This window comes from Daphnia magna, linkage group LG5, assembly GCF_020631705.1.
Source record: "Daphnia magna isolate NIES linkage group LG5, ASM2063170v1.1, whole genome shotgun sequence".
Taxonomy (NCBI): domain Eukaryota; kingdom Metazoa; phylum Arthropoda; class Branchiopoda; order Diplostraca; family Daphniidae; genus Daphnia; species Daphnia magna.
In genome coordinates this window covers 12295194-12314486 of record NC_059186.1, presented here as the reverse complement: position 1 = coordinate 12314486, position 19293 = coordinate 12295194, and the positions used below count along the sequence as shown (strand labels likewise).

General features: G+C 41.2%; 6 protein-coding genes and 1 long non-coding RNA gene across 15 annotated transcripts; 2 read left to right on the top strand and 5 right to left on the bottom strand.

The window, feature by feature from the left end:
• Nucleotides 1–4163, bottom strand: LOC116923687 (SWI/SNF complex subunit SMARCC2). 2 transcript variants are annotated; one of them, XM_032930192.2, is made up of 9 exons: nt 3953–4163; nt 3684–3868; nt 3426–3589; nt 3211–3361; nt 2597–3153; nt 2430–2533; nt 2209–2352; nt 580–2127; nt 1–513 (listed from the first exon to the last, which is right to left on the bottom strand). In XM_032930192.2, the coding sequence occupies exons 1-9, from the start codon at nt 4064–4066 to the stop codon at nt 193–195; spliced, it is 3288 nt and encodes a 1095-aa protein (XP_032786083.2). In that variant the 5' UTR covers nt 4067–4163; the 3' UTR covers nt 1–192. The 2 variants fall into 2 exon arrangements, with proteins under 2 accessions (XP_032786083.2, XP_032786084.2); XM_032930193.2 differs by having other exon boundaries at nt 2445–2533; nt 3953–4162.
• Nucleotides 4164–4195: 32 nt separating this feature from the next.
• On the top strand, nt 4196–6043 carry LOC116923700 (NAD kinase 2, mitochondrial). The gene is made up of 6 exons (XM_032930213.2): nt 4196–4435; nt 4500–4668; nt 4728–5035; nt 5093–5302; nt 5356–5632; nt 5698–6043. The coding sequence occupies exons 1-6, from the start codon at nt 4352–4354 to the stop codon at nt 5931–5933; spliced, it is 1284 nt and encodes a 427-aa protein (XP_032786104.2). The 5' UTR covers nt 4196–4351; the 3' UTR covers nt 5934–6043.
• Nucleotides 6044–6047: 4 nt separating this feature from the next.
• On the bottom strand, nt 6048–6523 carry LOC123472412. Its single transcript, XR_006646837.1, has 2 exons — nt 6382–6523; nt 6048–6261 (listed from the first exon to the last, which is right to left on the bottom strand). It is a non-coding gene; the product is annotated as an uncharacterized LOC123472412 (long non-coding RNA).
• A 261-nt stretch (nt 6524–6784) lies between these two features.
• LOC116923711 (protein NATD1) lies at nt 6785–7695 on the bottom strand. Of its 4 annotated transcripts, none has more exons than XM_045173876.1 (4): nt 7555–7695; nt 7253–7417; nt 7086–7192; nt 6785–7018 (listed from the first exon to the last, which is right to left on the bottom strand). In XM_045173876.1, exons 2-4 carry the CDS (start codon nt 7398–7400, stop codon nt 6890–6892), a joined length of 384 nt encoding a protein of 127 aa, XP_045029811.1. In that variant the 5' UTR covers nt 7401–7417; nt 7555–7695; the 3' UTR covers nt 6785–6889. The 4 variants fall into 4 exon arrangements, with proteins under 4 accessions (XP_045029811.1, XP_045029813.1, XP_045029812.1 ...); XM_045173878.1 differs by having other exon boundaries at nt 7253–7369; nt 7555–7678; XM_045173877.1 differs by having other exon boundaries at nt 7518–7585.
• Nucleotides 7696–7746: 51 nt separating this feature from the next.
• LOC116923692 (FAST kinase domain-containing protein 4) lies at nt 7747–10050 on the top strand. Its single transcript, XM_032930202.2, has 7 exons — nt 7747–8148; nt 8210–8545; nt 8609–8873; nt 8943–9227; nt 9289–9375; nt 9452–9695; nt 9777–10050. Exons 1-7 carry the CDS (start codon nt 7747–7749, stop codon nt 9988–9990), a joined length of 1833 nt encoding a protein of 610 aa, XP_032786093.2. The 3' UTR covers nt 9991–10050.
• Nucleotides 10051–10204: 154 nt separating this feature from the next.
• Nucleotides 10205–14233, bottom strand: LOC116923689 (polyubiquitin). Of its 4 annotated transcripts, XM_032930196.2 has the most exons (8): nt 14085–14232; nt 13320–13656; nt 12716–13171; nt 12320–12547; nt 11922–12149; nt 11511–11738; nt 11113–11340; nt 10205–10945 (listed from the first exon to the last, which is right to left on the bottom strand). In XM_032930196.2, the coding sequence occupies exons 2-8, from the start codon at nt 13648–13650 to the stop codon at nt 10359–10361; spliced, it is 2286 nt and encodes a 761-aa protein (XP_032786087.2). In that variant the 5' UTR covers nt 13651–13656; nt 14085–14232; the 3' UTR covers nt 10205–10358. The 4 variants fall into 4 exon arrangements, with proteins under 4 accessions (XP_032786087.2, XP_032786089.2, XP_032786088.2 ...); XM_032930198.2 differs by lacking the exon at nt 11511–11738 and having other exon boundaries at nt 14085–14233; XM_032930197.2 differs by lacking the exon at nt 11922–12149 and having other exon boundaries at nt 14085–14233.
• A 618-nt stretch (nt 14234–14851) lies between these two features.
• Nucleotides 14852–19195, bottom strand: LOC116923685 (probable ATP-dependent RNA helicase DHX34). Of its 2 annotated transcripts, XM_032930189.2 has the most exons (8): nt 18401–19195; nt 17970–18337; nt 17480–17909; nt 17343–17422; nt 17020–17277; nt 15448–16946; nt 15226–15368; nt 14852–15157 (listed from the first exon to the last, which is right to left on the bottom strand). In XM_032930189.2, exons 1-8 carry the CDS (start codon nt 19047–19049, stop codon nt 15012–15014), a joined length of 3573 nt encoding a protein of 1190 aa, XP_032786080.2. In that variant the 5' UTR covers nt 19050–19195; the 3' UTR covers nt 14852–15011. The 2 variants fall into 2 exon arrangements, with proteins under 2 accessions (XP_032786080.2, XP_045029774.1); XM_045173839.1 differs by lacking the exon at nt 14852–15157 and having other exon boundaries at nt 15228–15368; nt 15485–16946.
• Between the last annotated feature and the right edge of the window lie 98 nt (nt 19196–19293).

Below are 19293 nucleotides of genomic sequence, written 5' to 3'. Positions count from 1 at the left end.
TTTTCAAGCCTGGCAACAAAAAGGCAATCAGTTTCAAATGATTCCTGATTTGTATTATTATTTAGAATTAAAAAAAAAATGATAAAAAAAAAAAGAATGAAAATTGACGATGAAAGTGGATGAGGGCGAGGAAATGACACAGCGAGGGGAAAATGGCAAAGACAATATTTTGTTACGTGTTTCGAAAGATTTTTAAACCGACAAAGTTGTTGGAATTTCAGATGACGGTACAGGCGTCGTTGGAGGTGGCAAATGTGGCTGCGGACTGGGTTGGATTTGTGGCGGGAGAGGCGAGCTGCCCGTGTAGCCAGCGGTGGCTACAGACGGAGGTGGACCGATGGGTATTTGCACGTTCGGGATGATGGGAATCTGCTGCACCTGTTGCTGTTGTTGTTGCATTTGAGCCTGCTGCATTTGTTGCTGCTGGAGTTGAACCTGAGCTTGTTGACGAGCTCTGGCCTCAGCTGCCCGCAGCTGCTCCAAATGGAACGCTTGACGTTCTTGCAACAATGCCTACGAAAGAATGAAAGGTATTAAATAATCTGAGTCAATGAAGCAAAAAAAAAAATGATCTTTTACCTGTCGCTGGTATTCTAAAGTTTCTCTTTCGCGATCCATCATGGCTTCCAGCTCTTCAAAGTGCCTCAATTTGATTTCTAGTTTCTTCATTTGCGTCTCGACCAAGAGAGCAACCAGTGATTTGATTTTGCGTTCTTCAGCTGCTGCCAGGTGGCGTGCTTTAACGGCGGCCGCAGAAAGCGAGGCTGCAGCTGCGGCTTGCAATTGAGCATCTTTGACCAACTTTTGCTTTTCACTGTCGGCGATCAATGCGACCGATACCTCAGAGGATTTCTCTTTATCATCGTCGCTTTCTTTGTCTTTCTTAGTCTCGCCAAGTTCCATTTTTTCTTCCTTGATTTCTGGCTCCTTAGATTCGGATTCCTTTGCAACCGACTCTTTCGTCCCTTCTCCATCTTCCTTCGTCTCTTTGCTGGCGTCTACATCCATCTTTTCCGTCTTGTCTTTGTCTTCCTCCGTTTCTGTCGCCGGTTTCTTTTTGTCTTTCTCTGGCTCCTGTCCACTTTCGACAGCAGCAGAGTCATCTTTCTCGCTTTCTTTTTTCTCTGTTTCCTTCTTGTCTTCAGCCTTTTTATCCGCCTCCTTCTTCTCTTCTTTCTTTTCGGCTTCCTTTTCATCTGCTAATTTTTCTGCTTTCTCCTTTTCTTTCTCTCTTTCGGCTTCCTCCTTGTCTTGAACTGTTCCCGCAATTCCGGACTGGGTAAGAGCCGCCACGGTTGGATCCGCTTTGCCTTCGTTCACAGCATGCTCAACGTTCTTCATGTGCGTTTCCAACAAAGCCGAGGGTACTTCATCCTTGATTTTCGCGAATTCTTCCATTGCGGCTTTGGCGGCAGCAGCAGCCACGCGAGGGTCTACGACGGAAGCCAAAAATGCTACCGTTGACATGATGGGATTGCCAGCCTGGCTGAACGGAACTGGCTGATAGGCCAAGGGACCCAGAGCGCCACCACTACCCAACTCGACATCTTCGAAAAAAGGATCTTCGATAGGAAGACGAAGAAAGTGCAGAATACATTCGTCCTGAGTGCGGGTTCCTACGTGTTCGCAGACTTTGTTCCAATCGTCCTTATACAACTCCAGGCCCTCAAGCAACAAGAGAGTCTCCTGTTCCGTCCACTCTCTCGTTGCCTTGTTCTTCAACACCGACGAGCTTTTACGGCTGTATTGATCGAGTTTCAGGCCGAAATTATTAGCCACGGGAGCTGTTTCTGATTGGCGGGCAGCTCCTCCTGTTTTCTTATCCATGTCGATCAGCGTTTTGGCTGCTGATGGCTGCGTTGTCCGAGGGGGATTGACGGGCTGCAGACCTGATGGCGTGTCTGAGAGGATGTGAAAGTGTGACGTGGGTGGAGGGCCTACAGGCATGGGTCGTGAGTCCCCATCGACCTGATAGTTGACAAGACCCCATTGCTCCAAAAAGGCGTGAACGCGCATGATGGCACAGACATCGCCGGCCAAATTGCGTCGACAAGCAGTACTCGTCAAATACTCGGTCGGATTTAAACGATATGTGTCGATCATGAAGTTCCGATACGCTAAATAAACCTTTTTTTTTTTTTAATGAAATTTATAAATAACAAAATAATGGAGACTCGTTTAAGAGAAAATTGCTATATGTTGAGTTACCTCTGGAGTCTTTGATCGGTTCTTGCCGTTGAAAAATTCCGGCAGTGCACGACGTTCAATTGAGTGAATCGAATTGTAATCAAACCAGGCGGCGTAGCTTGGAATAATGATGTGGTGAGTCTGATCGGTGACATTATCGTCATGCTAAATTCGCGGAACCGAGATTTAAAAAAAGTTGATTACCCTCACCACTTTACTTTTCATTTTGATTGAGCGGTAACCTGTTGTAGCAGTACCTGCTGTCCATGTGGGTCGTCTTGCGGAGTGACCAACGTGATATCAGCCAATTTTTCACCTTCCTCATCTAAATCAGTCAATGCAGCTCCTAGTTTCATCACAAATTAAACCAATCCTACTTTGGGGTATTATAGGCTAAATAAAAACATACCTTTCGTAGGCATCCAATCAGCGTCCTTCTTAATTGTTGTTGGAAGTGGTCCGCCCGGAACGGGATGAGCTTTGGGCACCTCTACTTCGCGGAGATTAGTGTCTGACGGAGGATCTTCCATATCACGTGTGAGGTCGTCGCTGTCATCTTCGCCACCCTTGAATTTTTTACCCAGCAAAGACGGACGGACACCTTTACGTTTTCCAGCACCACCAGCAGTCGATGGAGTGGTGGCAGCTTTTGTGGAGCCACTACCAGCCGGTGAAGGGGACCGCCTCCGCTTTAGAGTTTTCCCCTTTTGTTTGTTCTCGCTGCCCATCATTAGATCCTCCACGGACAAACGAAGTCTGTGCACTTTTTTCTTGCCATTAACATCAACTTCATAATCTTCTTCATTCATCCACTCGTTGTACTGATCTAAATCGAGCAACCAATTGGCAGCAACTCGATACGTTTTATGAGGTTCATTCAGGGATTCAAGGTAATCGGAAAGCTCTGGAGGATCGACAGGCAGGTCGATTGTGTCCCATTTATCGTAGGAATCAGGGAAATAATACCTGTGAATGCCATTTCAGTTATACTATTGCGCCCATATTCCGTTATGTGAGATATACCAATGAAGCAAGGTGTTACGATCGCGACGAAACAACGGACGGGCGTACTCTTCTTCGAGTGGATCAGTAGCAGAATAGACAGTGTGTGTTGCCTCTGCTTCATTCTCTGCTATTAGGCCTTGATGCCTTTTGACAATTTCCTTTAGTTTCCCTATGATGTACAAAGGATATTTAGAAAAGAGCTAAATGTTTAAAAAGTAGATGAAGACACCCACCAACAATTCCTTTATCAACTTCAGGCATAATATAAATATTTGGCTGCACAAGGCATTTTGCTTGAATTAATGCTTTCTCAATGGCCATCATCATTTCAATGTGGCGATCCATTCTGGAGGGAGATGCAAAATCCATCCGCCTCCAGCCATGATCAGTGCGAAATCTATATCAAATTCATTTCAAATAAAAACAGTTACAAAAAACATCAAGGGAACCATCTATGATAGTAGATGGTTGGTATGATAGGAGAACATTACTTGTAAACAGTAGCCAAAATCTGGCAAATTCCACCATTAGGTCGAAAGTCTAGAAAGCACTTAGTTGGAATCCTTGTAAGTGGTGGTTTGGCCACATTTTTACCATATGTATCCTCTTGAAATTGAATAACTTGAGTTATGGAAGTCGAAAGACTTTTTGCCGTTGGAGGATCTGTCTGTACATACTGAAAAACAAGGGATAAAAGTTCGATAAATTAATGGCACTAAAGAGCCATGAAAATGCGTAAATATTGCCGGTCAATGTTTACCTTTTTGCAATGTTTTAACAGCCAGGTTTTCACCCCTTCAAAAAGTAAAAGTGTTTCATGGGATTCGTAGAATTTTAAATTTGGTCCTCCGTCTTTTTTGGGGGCGAAAGCCATCTTTGATGCTTTTCTGATGCGTCTTCTCTCACTTTCAAGGGATAGCCTAGTTGCAAACGCTGCCACCACTCGCAAGCACAGCGCTAACTGTCGACAGCAGCCGAGAAACGAATGAATGTATTTGTCTGCTACTCTGTGCGATTCCAATGTTTTGAAATCAATCCCTCACCTGTATTAATGAAACGATAACATGACAGCGATAATGTTATAGATAACACGATTGGTATATAGCTCTCATTCTCATTTTGACACATTTTTGGGGAAGACCTTAACGGCAGGGCTGCTATGTTTTTGAGAAATATTTCGGCACATCGTTCTGCAATAAGGAACCTATCGTTGATCAAGAATCTGCAGCGCAATGAAAATACTGTAGGATGCAATATTTGTGTGTACATGTTGTGTAGCTTATTTCATTTATATTACTACTTTACAGTGTAGAAATTCTTTTGGTAGCTGGAGCCCAGCAAATGCATCTTCATTTTCCCCGAAGAGAGCTTTGGTACTAACAAAACTATCCCGCTATGAATTTGAGAAGCTCAGGCATAAAAATCTTGATGAAGCCCAGTTGGAGGATACCTTAAGAAAGCGAGGGTCTGATTACAGTAAGATTTTTTATGAACCTTAATAGCTTTCATTCTAAGTTTTTTAAATTGTTTTTCAGACATGTTACTCTACCATCACACACTTCATAAAAATTGTGAAGCCATGGTGAAGAATATATTAGAGAAGAAAAACATAGAAACAAAAGTTGTGACAAGATTTGATTACAATGAAGCAAACATTAACTGGGCAGAAGTAATATTCACTGCTGGAGGAGATGGTACTTTTTTACTGGGAGCAAGTAAAATTCACGACCCAATGAAGACGATAATTGGTTTCAATAGCGACCCGACTAGGTCAGAAGGCTACCTTTGCCTCCCGAAGAAATACTCGAATAACATTGAGAATGCAATTGACAAATTACTGAAGGTTAGTCAACATATTAATGTTTATAGGCAAGGAATGTTCAGTATTGTTGTATGCTAGGGAAAGTTTCGCTGGCTTTTTCGTAAGCGTATTCGTGTGACGCTTATAGGAGACAAAATTTATGACATGCCTGTTGAGCTGCATGATCAACAACTTAGTCAGTTAGAAAACCGGTTTCTGGAGATCACTGAGGAACGCGACGAGGCCCCTAAATCAGAAAAAAACACAAAAAGCAAACGACGAGTCTTACCTGTGAAGGCGCTCAATGAAGTAGGTAATAATGTGCTGTAAATGATTTTTTATCTAAATGTTTTTACTCGTAGGTATTTATTGGGGAAGCCCTTTCTGCGCGTGTATCCTACTACGAGCTTGCAGTAGATGGAAGCGAGCGCACCAAAGTTAAAAGCTCGGGACTTTGCGTTTCAACTGGAACGGGGTCAACTTCCTGGACTTTTAATATTAATAAGCTTACCCACCAAAGTGTGAGTGACCTTATGAAACTTATTCAAGAAGAAACGCGTCTACCAATTGACTTTAAGGATCAGCGGCTCATTGATCGCATTACTGCAAAGTTTAACGATAACCTCATTTTCGGACCTGGTATGATTTGACAGAAAATTTTCTAGGAACCAAGCTACAATTTAAAAATTCAACTTATTTTTCAGAGGTATCATTGATGGGATACACTATCAGGGATTCGTTATCAGATGGAACACTACCAGTTCCGGGAGAGCGGAAACCACGGGGTTTCGCCAAGCAGCTGGATATCCGCTCCCGTTGCTTTGACGCTTCTCTAGTCATCGATGGTGGACTGTCTTATTCTTTTAACGATGGAACAATCGCTATTCTTGATATCGTAGATGATGATGCGTTACGAACAGTCGTCCTAAATGAACCTTAAAGGAACTAACTGAAGTGACTTGTGTTCTAGCAATTCCCTTTGTTCTACACATGTAAAGAAACCTTATTTATGTGTCAATGCAATTCAATAGATTTGTTCATAGACTCAAATTACTTTGTTAAGGGGTAAACAAGATTTATTTTCATGTGTTTCTTTAAACATTACACACAAAGTACCAAACTTCTGGAATTTTTCTGGTTTAATGGACAACACCATTAGGAACCAACAATGATATTATTGATGGGGATGTGGATAAGCTTGACGAAAAATCCAATGAAACCCATAATGGCAAAGCCAATAGCAGTGGCCATGGCAATTTTTTGGAATTCTAAAGAACAAACAAAAGATTCACATTTACAATTTGTCATAATTTTTTTTTGTTTTGCTACCAAGGATAATGGAAAGCAACCTCATGAAAAATGAGAAATAATTTTGGTTTTATTTTTACCTTTCCGATCTGGTTTTGTGCACCTTTTAACCAAACGAAGAGAATCTTTGGCGAATTGACGCCCAGGTTCAATAAAAGTCATAACCTGATCCATTTCTTTTTAGTTTAACGAACTTGGAGAGTCTCAGGCAAGAATAACCAACTAAACCAAGAATGACGAGAAAGACGTGTTAAGTCGTGCTTTAAAAATTGGACGGAGCTCTGTTATTTCCTTCCAACTCACCGAAGAAAGCTTGTCAAAGTGTGCTACGCAGCTGCGGAATGTAAACGTCATCACTGAATGTCTACCACACTTTCCGCGTGAAAATAAGAATTAAAATAAACGACAGTTTCGAATTAAAAAAAAAACTGTGTGAATCAAATATTTAACTTCTAATCGTGTTGAAATAATAACATTCATTTATTGATTTTAACGAAAATAAAGTGTATTTTCTTTACTTGGAAGCGAGAAGATGCGCGGAACATTGAAAAGAGAGATTATCAACACCATCTATGAATGAAACCTGAACTAGGCAACGACGTATTTTAAGTATTTCTCTTTAGTTTCGTCTTTTAAGCAATTATGCAAATAATTATGCAAATACGTGCAAGTCAACCGCATTTTCAATTCATTCTCAACAGCATGGTCAAAAGCAGCCTTCAGACAGAAAAAAATATTTAATTAAAAGGCTAGATATGGATTACATGATTAACTAGTAGCCTACCTTGGCTAAAATCCCAGCTATGCCTCTACCAGTAAAGCCCATTGGAACTTCAGTATGATAAAAGTCTATCATATCTTTCTTTTTTTCATAAACCAAGATAGCTTCATCTATGAAATAGATATGGTAAATGTAATGGCAGATAGAAGAACTGTTTTCAATGGTCTTACTGTCATCATCAAGCTGGATACAGAATTTAGACTTGGTCGTATCATGATGCACCTTAAGATCGTCAATAACGAAATCGCGCCTCGATGAAGAATTCATGCTCAGCACTCGCTTATTGGCTAGTAACCGTGGGAAAATTGATTTCAACATTATTCACCCTTAGTTATCTGGTCGAAACGAAAAGAAATTTGCTTTACAAATTACTGTGTAACAAAAATACACTTGCATCTGCTAAATTTCAACTCTATAATTTTTAAAATATCCTACTCTCTAACTGATGTCTACACTCAGATGACTATCTTACCAATTTAGAGAACAACGTCGAAGCGTCGGAATTGCAAAAGGAACAACAGCAGTGTTGTGGCCCGTGCCCAAATTCGTCTGCTATGTCTTCCTTATAGTGACTGCTTGTATCCATTCACGTAACATAAAACGCGTGATGAACTAGAATTCTGTTTGTCAACTTAGCTTCGTTTCCAATTTCATAAAAATTAAAATGTTTCGCACTGGATTACTTGTAAAGTTCGGTATCGTTCGCATAACTAGCTCCTGCTCCTTGGTTCAAACATCTGTAAAATGGTGCTCTACCTCTGCAAATCTTTTTTTAAAGCAGACCGATTCAAAAACCGATGAGCATTTATCAAGCGAACCGGCTTGGGTGAAAACCCCTCTTGATAAACAAATTTTTTCTGCCTCTGATGCTAAATCACTTCTAATGTCTGTAGAACACCAAAATTTTGATGGAAGATGTGCTATAAATGTAGTGAACATCCTTAGTCGATGGGTGTCAGAGGGCAAATTTACTGTGTCAGATTTTCAAAAATTGGATAGCAAAGCTAAACTGGAAGAGAATCTTCTTAAAGGAGAATTCAGTGTAGGACTTTTTGGTACTTTACAGGTAATCAAATCTATCTCAAATCTATTATTATATTGTATTTAAGTTTTTTTTTGCTTTTTAGGCTCTAAAAGGCCTGCTTTTACTAGGGTTCAAACCCAATTCAAAAGTTGTTGAATCCCTTGAGAATGAAATCCTATGGCTGTTGAGAAAAATTACACTTGGTCAACATTTACTGGTTATGGATTATTACAGCCAAATGCAAGAATCAGCTCGTCATCAGCAAGTCATTAAAGAAGTTGTGTCAAATGTTCAGCGTCGTTGGGTGGAAATAGTGGAAGCAAAAGATTTTGTCTCATTGTTCAAGCATGCAGCCCATTTCAATCCAAAATTCATAGAAAAAATGGAAGATGTCCTTGTTGAGCTGGTACAGGGCTTCAGTCAGGAAGACCAAACAAAGGTTTGGATCACAATTTTCATTTGAATAAGGGATCACAAATATCTATTCTCTGTAATTTCACAGATACTGGTCATATTAGGTGCCACTCAAAGGAGGTCAACCCCTTTATTGCGTGCCCTTTCATACCATCTTAACAAACGTTCTGACAAACTGTCTGTTCGGCTAGCCGCTGATATTCTCTTTGCTTTACATCGGCTTTCTTTCCATGATCATTTGTTGATGGAGCGCATATGCAACGATCTCGTTACGCAGCTAACTCCTGAAGTGAAGTCATCTACGATAGGATCTCTACTCACTAGCCTCGGTCAACTCAAATATCGACATGAAGGCTAGACTTTACTTTTAACTTAAGACTAGGTCTAAGGCCATGACTTCATCTTAAACCTTTTCCAAACAGGTTGTTTGGATGCAGTCTGTGACTGGGTCAACCACAACTGGACCAAAGTTCGTTATCAAGATGTCCTCTCCTTAACGCTCTGCCTTGCAGCATTGGACTTTTTACCTTCGTGCTGGGAACCTCTATGGGAAAAGATGTCCGTTCTACTCAGACAGAAAAGAGTGTCATCCGACTTGAGTAAATTTATCCAACTGGATCTGGCTTGGTCCTTGGCAGTGCTTAATCATTTAGACCTCGAAACTGGTCAATCCGTCTTGAATGATGAATTTATGGGTGAATTATTAGGTGAGGCGTTCCTGAACTTGCCACTAATTTTCTTTTTCTGAAGCAAAATTTTGTATACCAGGGTCAATTCCAGCAAACAACAGAGGCGTCCAAATGAAATTAAACCAGGTGTGGGCGGTAGCCATTTTGAAGAAATGGGATCTAAGTAGTATGTTTCACCGTAAATGTATAGTAACGATAGATACTTAAACTAAAATCAACTTTCTTTTTCTTTTAATTTGAAGGGTTAAAGACAGCTTTACCCTTCACGTTCAATACTCCGGCTACGGCGAACCAGAAACCTACATTAAATCAAGCTGTCGTTAGCGCGTTATCCAATTTCATACCCTCTGGAAAGTACCTTCGTGAAGGAGGGCAAACTAGATTGGGAATTGAAATTGACGCGGAGTGCATCATAAATGACAAAGGGGTTCCTTTTCCTCTTGCAGATTATGATGACGGGAAGGAATTACCTGCCAATAGTGCAAGGTACGAAAATAATCCATGTTACTGCGAAATTTTCTTTATTGATTTTAATACCTTGCTGCTTACCTGCTTGGTTGTTTTTAGGGTTGCGGTGATAGTGCTAAATTACAAAGATTTGTGCAAAGGCAAATCCTTCAGTACTGGAGCTCAGGCTTTACGTGAAAGGCTCCTCACCCAGTCAGGATACCGCGTGGTTACCGTCAAGCATACCGAATTCGACCCAAGGGACAAACTAGTGAAAAAGGTTCAGTACCTAGAACAATTGGTGAAAAACGCTCTGTCAACTACAAGGATGTAAACGAATTGAACAGTTGTAGTTATTTACAGTTGAATGAAATAAAATGTTGCCTTGTAAAAAGTCGGTTTCTTTTTATTAGTTAATTTTATAATGACTTGAGAATTATAAATTCTGTCTAGTAAGAAGTATTGTCATTTTCATATAAAGCAAATTTTCACATTATTAGAACTGTTGATATTGCATGACAAATAAGATTTGGAAAGAAACTACAAAATTTCAATGCTGTAATTTCCATTTGTATTCCAATTAAATCAACATAAAACCAAAACACGCCAATGCGATGGCAAAAAAATACATCCAGTTCAACGAATAGAACTAGTGACAAGCTTGAAACTTCAATAACTTTGGTATTTAAATAACTTTGGTATTTAAATTCCTCCACGAAGACGTAAAACTAAATGAAGGGTAGATTCTTTTTGAATGTTATAGTCTGAAAGCGTACGACCATCCTCAAGCTGCTTGCCGGCGAAGATCAGACGTTGCTGGTCGGGAGGAATACCTTCCTTATCTTGGATTTTAGCCTTAACATTTTCGATTGTGTCTGAAGGTTCAACTTCGAGCGTGATAGTTTTCCCAGTCAACGTCTTGACAAAGATCTGCATACCACCTCGGAGTCGAAGCACCAGATGCAAAGTAGACTCCTTCTGAATGTTGTAGTCAGACAACGTACGCCCATCTTCCAACTGCTTTCCGGCAAAGATGAGACGCTGCTGATCTGGTGGAATACCCTCCTTGTCCTGAATCTTAGCTTTTACGTTTTCTATGGTATCCGATGGTTCAACTTCGAGAGTAATGGTTTTCCCCGTCAAGGTTTTCACGAAGATTTGCATACCACCTCGGAGACGTAGAACCAAGTGAAGGGTGGACTCTTTCTGAATGTTATAATCCGACAACGTACGTCCATCCTCTAGCTGCTTGCCAGCGAAGATAAGACGTTGTTGATCGGGCGGAATACCTAATGAATAACAAAAGCAAGACAGTCAACAATTTGATCGAAAATCGTTCCAAGAATAGCCTCCAAATTTGTGAATAAAATTATACAGTCAGGGTACGTATTAAAGTGTCCTAAGGAAAATTTTCACCATGATTTCCCAACAACTACTAAACTGTTAGAACACATACCTTCTTTATCCTGGATTTTGGCCTTAACATTTTCAATAGTATCAGAAGGCTCCACCTCAAGGGTGATGGTTTTCCCCGTCAAAGTTTTGACGAAAATCTGCATACCTCCTCGCAGACGCAATACCAAATGCAGTGTAGACTCTTTCTGAATATTGTAGTCGGATAGCGTGCGTCCATCTTCCAGTTGCTTTCCAGCAAAAATAAGTCGCTGTTGGTCGGGTGGGATACCTGAACAGACAAAAGTAAATGTTAACACTTTGATTGAACGGCGTCCCTACACGCTGCCGAAATCACCCTCAGACCAAAATTCGTTTTTTAATCAGGGTACATATTTAGGTGTCCTAAGGAGTGGTATCATCACGTCAGCATAAATACTATTGAACTGTGCGAAATCGTACCTTCTTTGTCTTGGATCTTGGCCTTAACATTCTCAATGGTGTCAGAAGGCTCAACCTCAAGTGTAATGGTCTTGCCCGTCAACGTCTTGACGAAAATCTGCATACCTCCACGCAGACGCAACACCAAATGCAACGTAGACTCTTTCTGAATGTTGTAGTCGGACAACGTACGCCCATCTTCCAATTGCTTTCCAGCAAAAATCAGACGCTGCTGGTCGGGTGGGATCCCTAAACACGCACAATAAAAGAAAAAAAGAAAAAAAAGTCAACACTCCGCTCAAATGACGCCCTGAAATACTGCCGAAATATCTCTCAGCCCAAATTTTTTTTAATCAGGGTACATATTTAGGTGTCCTAAGGTGTGGTATCATCACAACAGCATAATGTTTACTAAATTGTCTGAACGCTTACCTTCTTTGTCTTGGATTTTGGCTTTAACATTTTCGATAGTGTCCGAAGGCTCCACCTCAAGAGTAATGGTTTTGCCCGTCAATGTCTTGACGAAAATTTGCATGCCTCCACGTAGACGCAATACCAAATGAAGAGTAGACTCTTTTTGGATGTTATAGTCAGACAGCGTACGCCCGTCTTCTAGTTGCTTTCCAGCAAAAATAAGACGCTGCTGATCGGGTGGGATACCTGAACACACAAAAGATGAGAAAGTCAACACTTTGATCGAATCACGTCCTGAAGCACTGCTCCAATCGTTCTCAGTCCAAAAATTATTTAATCAGGGTACATATTTAGGTGTCCTAAGGAGTGGTATCATCACGTCAGCATAAAGATAACTGAAATGCGCGAACGCGTACCTTCTTTGTCTTGGATTTTGGCCTTAACATTCTCGATGGTGTCGGAAGGCTCAACTTCAAGAGTGATGGTTTTGCCAGTCAAAGTCTTAACGAAAATTTGCATGCCACCGCGCAGACGAAGAACCAGATGAAGAGTCGACTCCTTTTGAATGTTATAATCCGATAAGGTACGACCATCCTCCAGTTGTTTACCAGCAAAGATCAAACGCTGCTGATCAGGAGGAATTCCTGTTAACAACAACATTTTACTATCGACTCTCATAACACCCGAATGAAGTGTAACTGATATACATCAGTACACGTTGGAAAAGTAAAGTAATCACGGTATATATTACAGAGCATTTAAGCTTCATCACATGAGACAATTGCACCTAATCAACGATCGAAATCTCTCACCTTCCTTATCTTGAATCTTTGCCTTCACGTTTTCAATAGTGTCAGATGGTTCAACTTCAAGCGTGATCGTTTTGCCTGTCAAGGTTTTGACAAAAATTTGCATTCCGCCGCGGAGACGTAGAACTAAGTGAAGAGTCGACTCTTTTTGAATGTTATAATCGGACAAAGTACGACCATCTTCCAACTGCTTTCCGGCAAAGATGAGACGCTGCTGATCTGGGGGAATGCCTTCCTTGTCTTGAATTTTTGCCTTGACATTTTCGATGGTATCCGATGGCTCAACCTCAAGGGTAATAGTTTTCCCGGTTAAAGTTTTCACGAAGATCTGCATACCACCGCGAAGACGAAGAACCAAGTGAAGGGTTGATTCTTTCTGGATGTTGTAGTCGGACAACGTACGTCCATCTTCCAACTGCTTACCAGCGAAAATAAGACGTTGTTGATCGGGAGGGATACCTATTATAAAAATCAAACAACTTCTTATCAAACTTGAAAACCCTTGACCATTAACTAAATGCCCCCCCAGGATTCATAAAGCCCTACACTGAACAAACTCAAAAGGTGGCAAGTGTACAAACAATAAAATAATTAATTTTCTTCCAACCTTCTTTGTCTTGGATTTTCGCCTTGACATTCTCAATCGTGTCGGAAGGCTCCACTTCCAAAGTGATAGTCTTTCCAGTCAGGGTTTTAACAAAGATCTGCATTCCTCCTCTGAGGCGCAGAACCAAATGGAGAGTTGATTCCTTCTGGATGTTGTAATCGGACAAAGTACGGCCATCCTCAAGCTGCTTGCCAGCAAAGATCAAACGTTGCTGATCAGGTGGAATACCTTCCTTATCTTGAATCTTGGCCTTAACATTCTCAATAGTGTCAGAAGGCTCAACCTCAAGAGTGATGGTTTTACCAGTCAATGTCTTGACAAAGATCTGCATTTTGCTCTAAACGAAACGGAAGTAAAATTAGAATGAGCACAAAAATCAGACCTACGCGGACACCACTTCGGTGACCAACGTTTTTGTTGAGCAATCCCCAGTTGCCAACATGACGTCATACCGTACAGCCCACTTTGAATTCACTAAATTTTACTAAATCACAGCAGTCTAGTTTGTACCACTTGAGCACTTAAGTAGAATAATTCAACAAAACCAATAATAACTTTTCAACCAATAAACTGAAGCTAAAACATTTCCAGTATGACTGTTACTAGGGAGGCAGAACAATGCCAAGATGGCGGACAAGGAACAAAGGAAGACTCACTTCTACGTGCTACTTTCTCGTTTCACTCTAAATTCACAGGAAAGCAACGCTTTTTCAGTACACGACGAGACAAATACACAAAACAATATTCAAACTAACTGTTACTTACCAAATCAAGTAAATCAGATGATGCAATTGAATAAAAAATTTAGTCGACGGAGGACCACAGTAAGGACAATGTTCTCTTGTTGGTTGCAGGACGCGAATTGATCTAACGGGTGGCGACTGGCCTTTATATAGACAGACGCCTTGGGGGGGGACGTTCTACGTATATCCCCTTTGGGCTGTACCGAGTATACTTCTTTCGAGAATATTTTTCCCAGATAGCAACGCAAACAATGGACGTCATACGAGTATACGTGTCCTGACTTGACATATACGTCGAGAAAAGTACCAACGTGACGTAGTAATTTCTCTTGATTACGAAATAGATATTGGTATCTAGAAATTTCGACGCCTTTAGAGAGAAAAGTATGTTTAATGACATAAAGAAGCATTTAAATATTTTGTCATAACCTTATCGAGTAATGGAGGCCAGGTTTCTGCAAAACCGATTTGTATTATGCTTCTCAAATAGTTGAAGATCCCAATACGCTGTGTTTTCTTCTTCAGCTCTTCCATGTGGGTTATTTAATTGGTAAATATTGTGGGTATTCTTAAGAGAAACAAGGTAAAATTTCAAAAGGGTATTTAACTCATCCAGAATTGGGCGAAACTTCTAAACTACTGTACGTTGGTAGAAACTAGAAAGTGAGGAAGAAAACCAAAAAACGACGAGAAATTTTATTGGAAATTTCATTAACAGACCGTGTAAAACGAAACCACTATGTATTCTCGCTCCTATGACGCCAAAATTAAATGAAATTCATTTTAACCTTCAGCAGGAATTGGCTATGTATTATACAGGACTTGAAATCAGAGTTAATTCATAACCTTGAATGAAAAGTTTCGCAAAAAATACGTGGCGGAAGTGAAAGACGTTGCCATAGGCTTAACTTTTGAAGGGCATTGGCTAGGTTTCTTTACAGGAACGAAACTAATCTTCTTCAACTTTAGATTTTTCTTGCTGGTGCTTCTTTTGGTGACGTAGTAAATCGATCCCGGTTAGCTCCAAAGTACTGCGACAATCGGGACAGAAATAACCCGTCTGTGACACTGAGGTTTCCGCCTGCTCGCCCTGACCTAAATATATCCAAAAATGGATTTTACTTCTATTCCAAGTTTCAGAACATCGATAAAAGGATTTTTACCTTCTTCCATCAGCTCTTTTGTTTTCTGACATTGAACCTGATGCCTTAGCCGGCCTAGACCAGTCAGGTAGAAATTGAGCTCGCAGATAGGACAAGCCCAAGGAGTACTGAGATAATCCTGAGTGAAATCTGGTTCTTCCAAACTGGAAATAAACAATCAGCATTTTCAATATCATTTCGAACAGATCGTTTTTGCGTTTCAAAGCGAAAGTTTTTAATCACCATCCGTAGACAAGAAAGTCGGCCATTTGTATCCCACCTTTTCGGGGATGGGTAACTGCTAGAAATTCAGGCCAGAACGGGTTTATTTCACTTGGATTTTTTTCATCTGGAATACCAGCATCTTCCAAAGCACAGCCTCGGTATATAATCTTCAAATCAGCTGCCAAAAGCCGTTTAATTGTATACAAAGTTTGGGTCTGTGTGAAGGCAATCAGGTCATAGTGTAAGTCCTTCTGCATTCGTTTCATTTTCTGCTCCAGTTTCTGTACATCTTTCTCCCGAAGTGGCCGATTAGGGTCCAGCCGCAACATAAGGAGGTCGTTCCAGCGGTAACGCAACTGGCACGCTCGCAGGAGGAGGCTCTGAGCAGCCGCGGCATCAACAAACTGAAGTTCTAACCAAGAATCACAAACAATGCGGGCAAAGTCACCGTTGGTGTCGATCGATTGCGAGAAAAGTAGCAGAGTCTGGGCAGCTGGCATTCGAAAGGCATTCATAAGATACAACTTGTTGGTTTCCAAAAGCGTCACATACATCAGCACTTGGTGCTTGCTGGAAACGGGCAATTTCGTGACAAAACCTGGTACTTGGATAGTGTCGTGTTCCAGCAACTGGAGAGCTTCGGGGTGGTTAGCAAAGACACCCATAGGGTGCAGAGCTGTAAATGGTTTTGCTCGAGTGTGAAATAATTGATCCGATGTTGATTTGTAGTTGTTAAACTCATCGGCTATCGCCACTTGGGGACTCAGACCACTGGCTAGTATTAGTTTTAATAGCATAAGGTCTTGATGGGATGTCGCAGCCGATGTGACGCCACGCAAAAGTGACCTTACTGTTGACTGGTCGTGCTGTAACCGAAATTCAACATCTTTGATGTCAATATTAGCGCCTGTAGGCATCTCCATTTGTTCACCATTTTCTTCATCATCGTCATCATCCATGTCCTCGATGTCTTCACCAAGCTTTAAAACTTTACGTTTTCGCTGGCCAGAGCGAATAAAGTCGCGCTTGAGCGACCTCAAGTGTTGTAACTGGCCGTGTCTGACAGCTCGTTGGGAGGAGCTTGTATTCTGTTTCGAATCTTGGCCAGGAAGTAATCCAGCGTCAGAAAGGATGTGTCGAAATTGTTGTCGTAGTTTTGTCATTTCATAAAATCTTTGCTCTTCCAATCCACGTTTCTTACACCATTTTCGGGAAGTGTGGCCTTGATTAGTTGCCTTGATTTCAAGCCAGGCTTTGTACGCGTTAAGAAGAGTCAGCGGGTCCCCGTGATCGGAATCCAAATCTTTCCGAGCCGATTCGCAGTCTGAATCACGATAGGCTCGGTTCGTAAAAGGTGTTTGTACACTCAAAGCAGCAGCAAGGGCCAAGACGGCCTCCACTTGGCCAAAAATGGACCCCATTAACAACATTTTGCCAAGGGTAATGTCAACCGGTAATCCGGCAAGGCATTTCCCGATTGTTGTAAGTTTTTCGTCGATTGTCAATGCTCCTTTTTCCTTTTTTTCCCCCAAAATAGAAGAATAACGTTTTGACAAATATTCAATGAAGTAAACGATAAAATTACGGTACTTTAAGTGTTGTTATCGAGTTTTCCACCGCATCGCCTGATGGCGGTTCAATAAAAGGGAAAAGTCGAGCGTCTGGCAGACCCATCGAGATCATCTGAAGAATCATTGAATCTAAAGGAACCCGTTGGATTTCGGGAGTTGCATAAGCGGCGAAATCTCCGTACTCTTTTTCGGAATAGAGGCGGAAGCAAACACCTGGACCTGTTCGTCCGGCTCGTCCTTTACGCTGCTCTGCGCTCGCTCGGCTAATCCAGAATTCCTAGGCGGTCAATAACCGAAAAAAATTATCAAATGTTTCAAACCTTTGCATTTGGGAAAAAGCACCTGCAACCGTTGAAGCTTTGAGATGGGATCGTGACTCATTTCTTTTACCTTGCCCGAATCCACCACAAACCGGACACCATCTAAAAATCACAGTGTGGTTACGAAACAAGTATTTTTCTGAAGTTTGTTATATGTACCTAGAGTGATAGACGTTTCCGCAATATTTGTGGCAATTATGCATTTGCGGACGCCTTCTGGTGGGTAATCGAATACTTTGTCTTGTTCTGCGACCGACAGAGTACTATGCAGCGGTAAAACGATCCACCGCTGGTTCTGTTGGGCGTATTCCCTTACCACCTCCTCCACAGTAGTAATCTCATTCATTCCGCTGAGGAATATGAGCAGATCTCCGCGTTCGTCGATTTTATATTTACCGTCAATCAACTGCAAAATTCGCAAATAGGGTGAAGGATTCATTTTTCCCGTTTTTGTAACTCTCTCTTCCGCAGCAATAGGCTTATATTGGACTTGTATAGGGAACAAGCGACCGGGCACTTGAATTACAGGAGCCTGGCCTTGGAAATATTGCTGAAAAAGACCAATGTTGATGGTGGCCGACATGAGGATCTAGAATGTTAAATTTTTAATCGTTGTCTGTTACACTGCCGAAATGAAAAAATGAATTACCAGTTTAAGATCTTTACGTGACTGCACAAGACATTTCATTACTCCTAAAAGAAAATCACCGGCGAGATGTCTTTCGTGTACTTCATCCAGCACGATAATGTCATAATCGGACAGAGTAGGATCAGTTGAGATTTGCCTAAGGACAAGACCTTCCGTGACAAAGACGATGCGTGTGGCTTGGGTTTTGCTTTTCTCAAAACGAATCTGGTAGCCAACCGTAGAACCAAATTCATTTAACGTTTCGTAGGCCACTCTTTTTGACAAAGCGATGCACGCAATTCGCCTTGGCTGGGTGCAAGCAATCCGTGAAAACCCAGCCTGGAGCAAGTATTGGGGCACTTGGGTCGATTTTCCGCAACCAGTGTCACCTTTGTCAATCCAAAAGAAGTTTGAAAATGAAATAAATATATTCTTCAATCATAGAACAATACCTGCAATTATGATGACTTGTTTCTCAAACACAGCCTTAACAATTTCATCTTTAAATTGTGCAATAGGCAGTTTTTGCTGACTTTCTCTCAATTTTTTCAGTTTGACCATTTTTTCTCTCTGTAGAAATTCAAGATAGAGGAGAATTATCTGATGGAACTCCATCAGTTGTTCCCTAGTCAATCTTGGGCGGGCTGACTTCCTCTCTGAGTAATCAACAGAAGGTATGCGGCTGAGTAATTTATCTGGTGGAGGAAGGTTTAAACCAAAATTTATCATGAATGAGCGATGGTAGACAGTAGGGATGCCTAGTTTGTTGCATGGTTGTGTCTTAGGTGGAATCCACGAATTAATTCCTTGTTTTTTTCTCATTAGCTGGTATTTGTTGAAAAACTTCCAGAATTCCTCATACTGAGGTGTTGATTTTTTTATAACATCACGATCCGTGAAAAAAAGGGTATCTAAATCTTTCTTGTAATCTTCAAAAGAAAATTCCTGATTGATTTTCGTAGCACGTTGTCGTTCTTGCGATTCTGTTTCCTCAAATTGATTGCTTTCACACTTTTTGCTATTGTGCTTTTTCGGGCTTCTCGATCGGGATCTTTTTCTACGACTAGGGGAACGAGAGAATCGTCGTTTTTCTTTGGGCATGTCACCGTTCGTTTTGCGATTAATCACAGCTTCGTAGTTTGAAAATTAGTGTAGGCTACGTACAAAACCGACTAGTAAACAAAAACATTGCACACCTTACACGCCACTAGGGGCGCAACCGTCCGCGGTCCGACTAACGGCCTGAGGCAGCCACTTTCTTACCATGCGAAAATTAAAACTTGCATTGATCTGATTTCTTCACAATGTTAGCTATTCTATGAAAATCGTAACAAACATGTTTGCG

Excerpts from the sequence above, each read along its gene's own strand:
- LOC116923687 (XM_032930192.2), bottom strand. The coding sequence starts at position 4,066 with ATGGCTTTCGCCCCCAAAAAAGACGGAGGACCAAATTTAAAATTCTAC. Across the intron at positions 3,590-3,683 it reads ATTTTGGCTACTGTTTACAA|ATTTCGCACTGATCATGGCT; the intron begins GTAATGTTCTCC and ends AATTTGATATAG. Across the intron at positions 2,534-2,596 it reads TGATTGGATGCCTACGAAAG|GAGCTGCATTGACTGATTTA; the intron begins GTATGTTTTTAT and ends TGATGAAACTAG.
- LOC116923700 (XM_032930213.2), top strand. The coding sequence starts at position 4,352 with ATGTTTTTGAGAAATATTTCGGCACATCGTTCTGCAATAAGGAACCTA. Across the intron at positions 4,669-4,727 it reads AAAGCGAGGGTCTGATTACA|ACATGTTACTCTACCATCAC; the intron begins GTAAGATTTTTT and ends ATTGTTTTTCAG. Across the intron at positions 5,303-5,355 it reads CTGTGAAGGCGCTCAATGAA|GTATTTATTGGGGAAGCCCT; the intron begins GTAGGTAATAAT and ends TTTTACTCGTAG.
- LOC116923711 (XM_045173876.1), bottom strand. The coding sequence starts at position 7,400 with ATGTTGAAATCAATTTTCCCACGGTTACTAGCCAATAAGCGAGTGCTG. Across the intron at positions 7,193-7,252 it reads TATCCAGCTTGATGATGACA|ATGAAGCTATCTTGGTTTAT; the intron begins GTAAGACCATTG and ends TCTATTTCATAG. Across the intron at positions 7,019-7,085 it reads TAGCTGGGATTTTAGCCAAG|GCTGCTTTTGACCATGCTGT; the intron begins GTAGGCTACTAG and ends TTCTGTCTGAAG.
- LOC116923692 (XM_032930202.2), top strand. The coding sequence starts at position 7,747 with ATGTTTCGCACTGGATTACTTGTAAAGTTCGGTATCGTTCGCATAACT. Across the intron at positions 8,546-8,608 it reads GTCAGGAAGACCAAACAAAG|ATACTGGTCATATTAGGTGC; the intron begins GTTTGGATCACA and ends GTAATTTCACAG. Across the intron at positions 9,696-9,776 it reads TTACCTGCCAATAGTGCAAG|GGTTGCGGTGATAGTGCTAA; the intron begins GTACGAAAATAA and ends GGTTGTTTTTAG.
- LOC116923689 (XM_032930196.2), bottom strand. The coding sequence starts at position 13,650 with ATGCAGATCTTTGTCAAGACATTGACTGGTAAAACCATCACTCTTGAG. Across the intron at positions 13,172-13,319 it reads GAAAATCCAAGACAAAGAAG|GTATCCCTCCCGATCAACAA; the intron begins GTTGGAAGAAAA and ends TTTTTATAATAG. Across the intron at positions 12,150-12,319 it reads CAAAATCCAAGACAAAGAAG|GTATCCCACCCGATCAGCAG; the intron begins GTACGCGTTCGC and ends TTGTGTGTTCAG.
- LOC116923685 (XM_032930189.2), bottom strand. The coding sequence starts at position 19,049 with ATGCCCAAAGAAAAACGACGATTCTCTCGTTCCCCTAGTCGTAGAAAA. Across the intron at positions 16,947-17,019 it reads ACTCGATAACAACACTTAAA|GAAAAAGGAGCATTGACAAT; the intron begins GTACCGTAATTT and ends GGGGAAAAAAAG. Across the intron at positions 15,369-15,447 it reads GACTTTCTTGTCTACGGATG|TTTGGAAGAACCAGATTTCA; the intron begins GTGATTAAAAAC and ends GTTTATTTCCAG.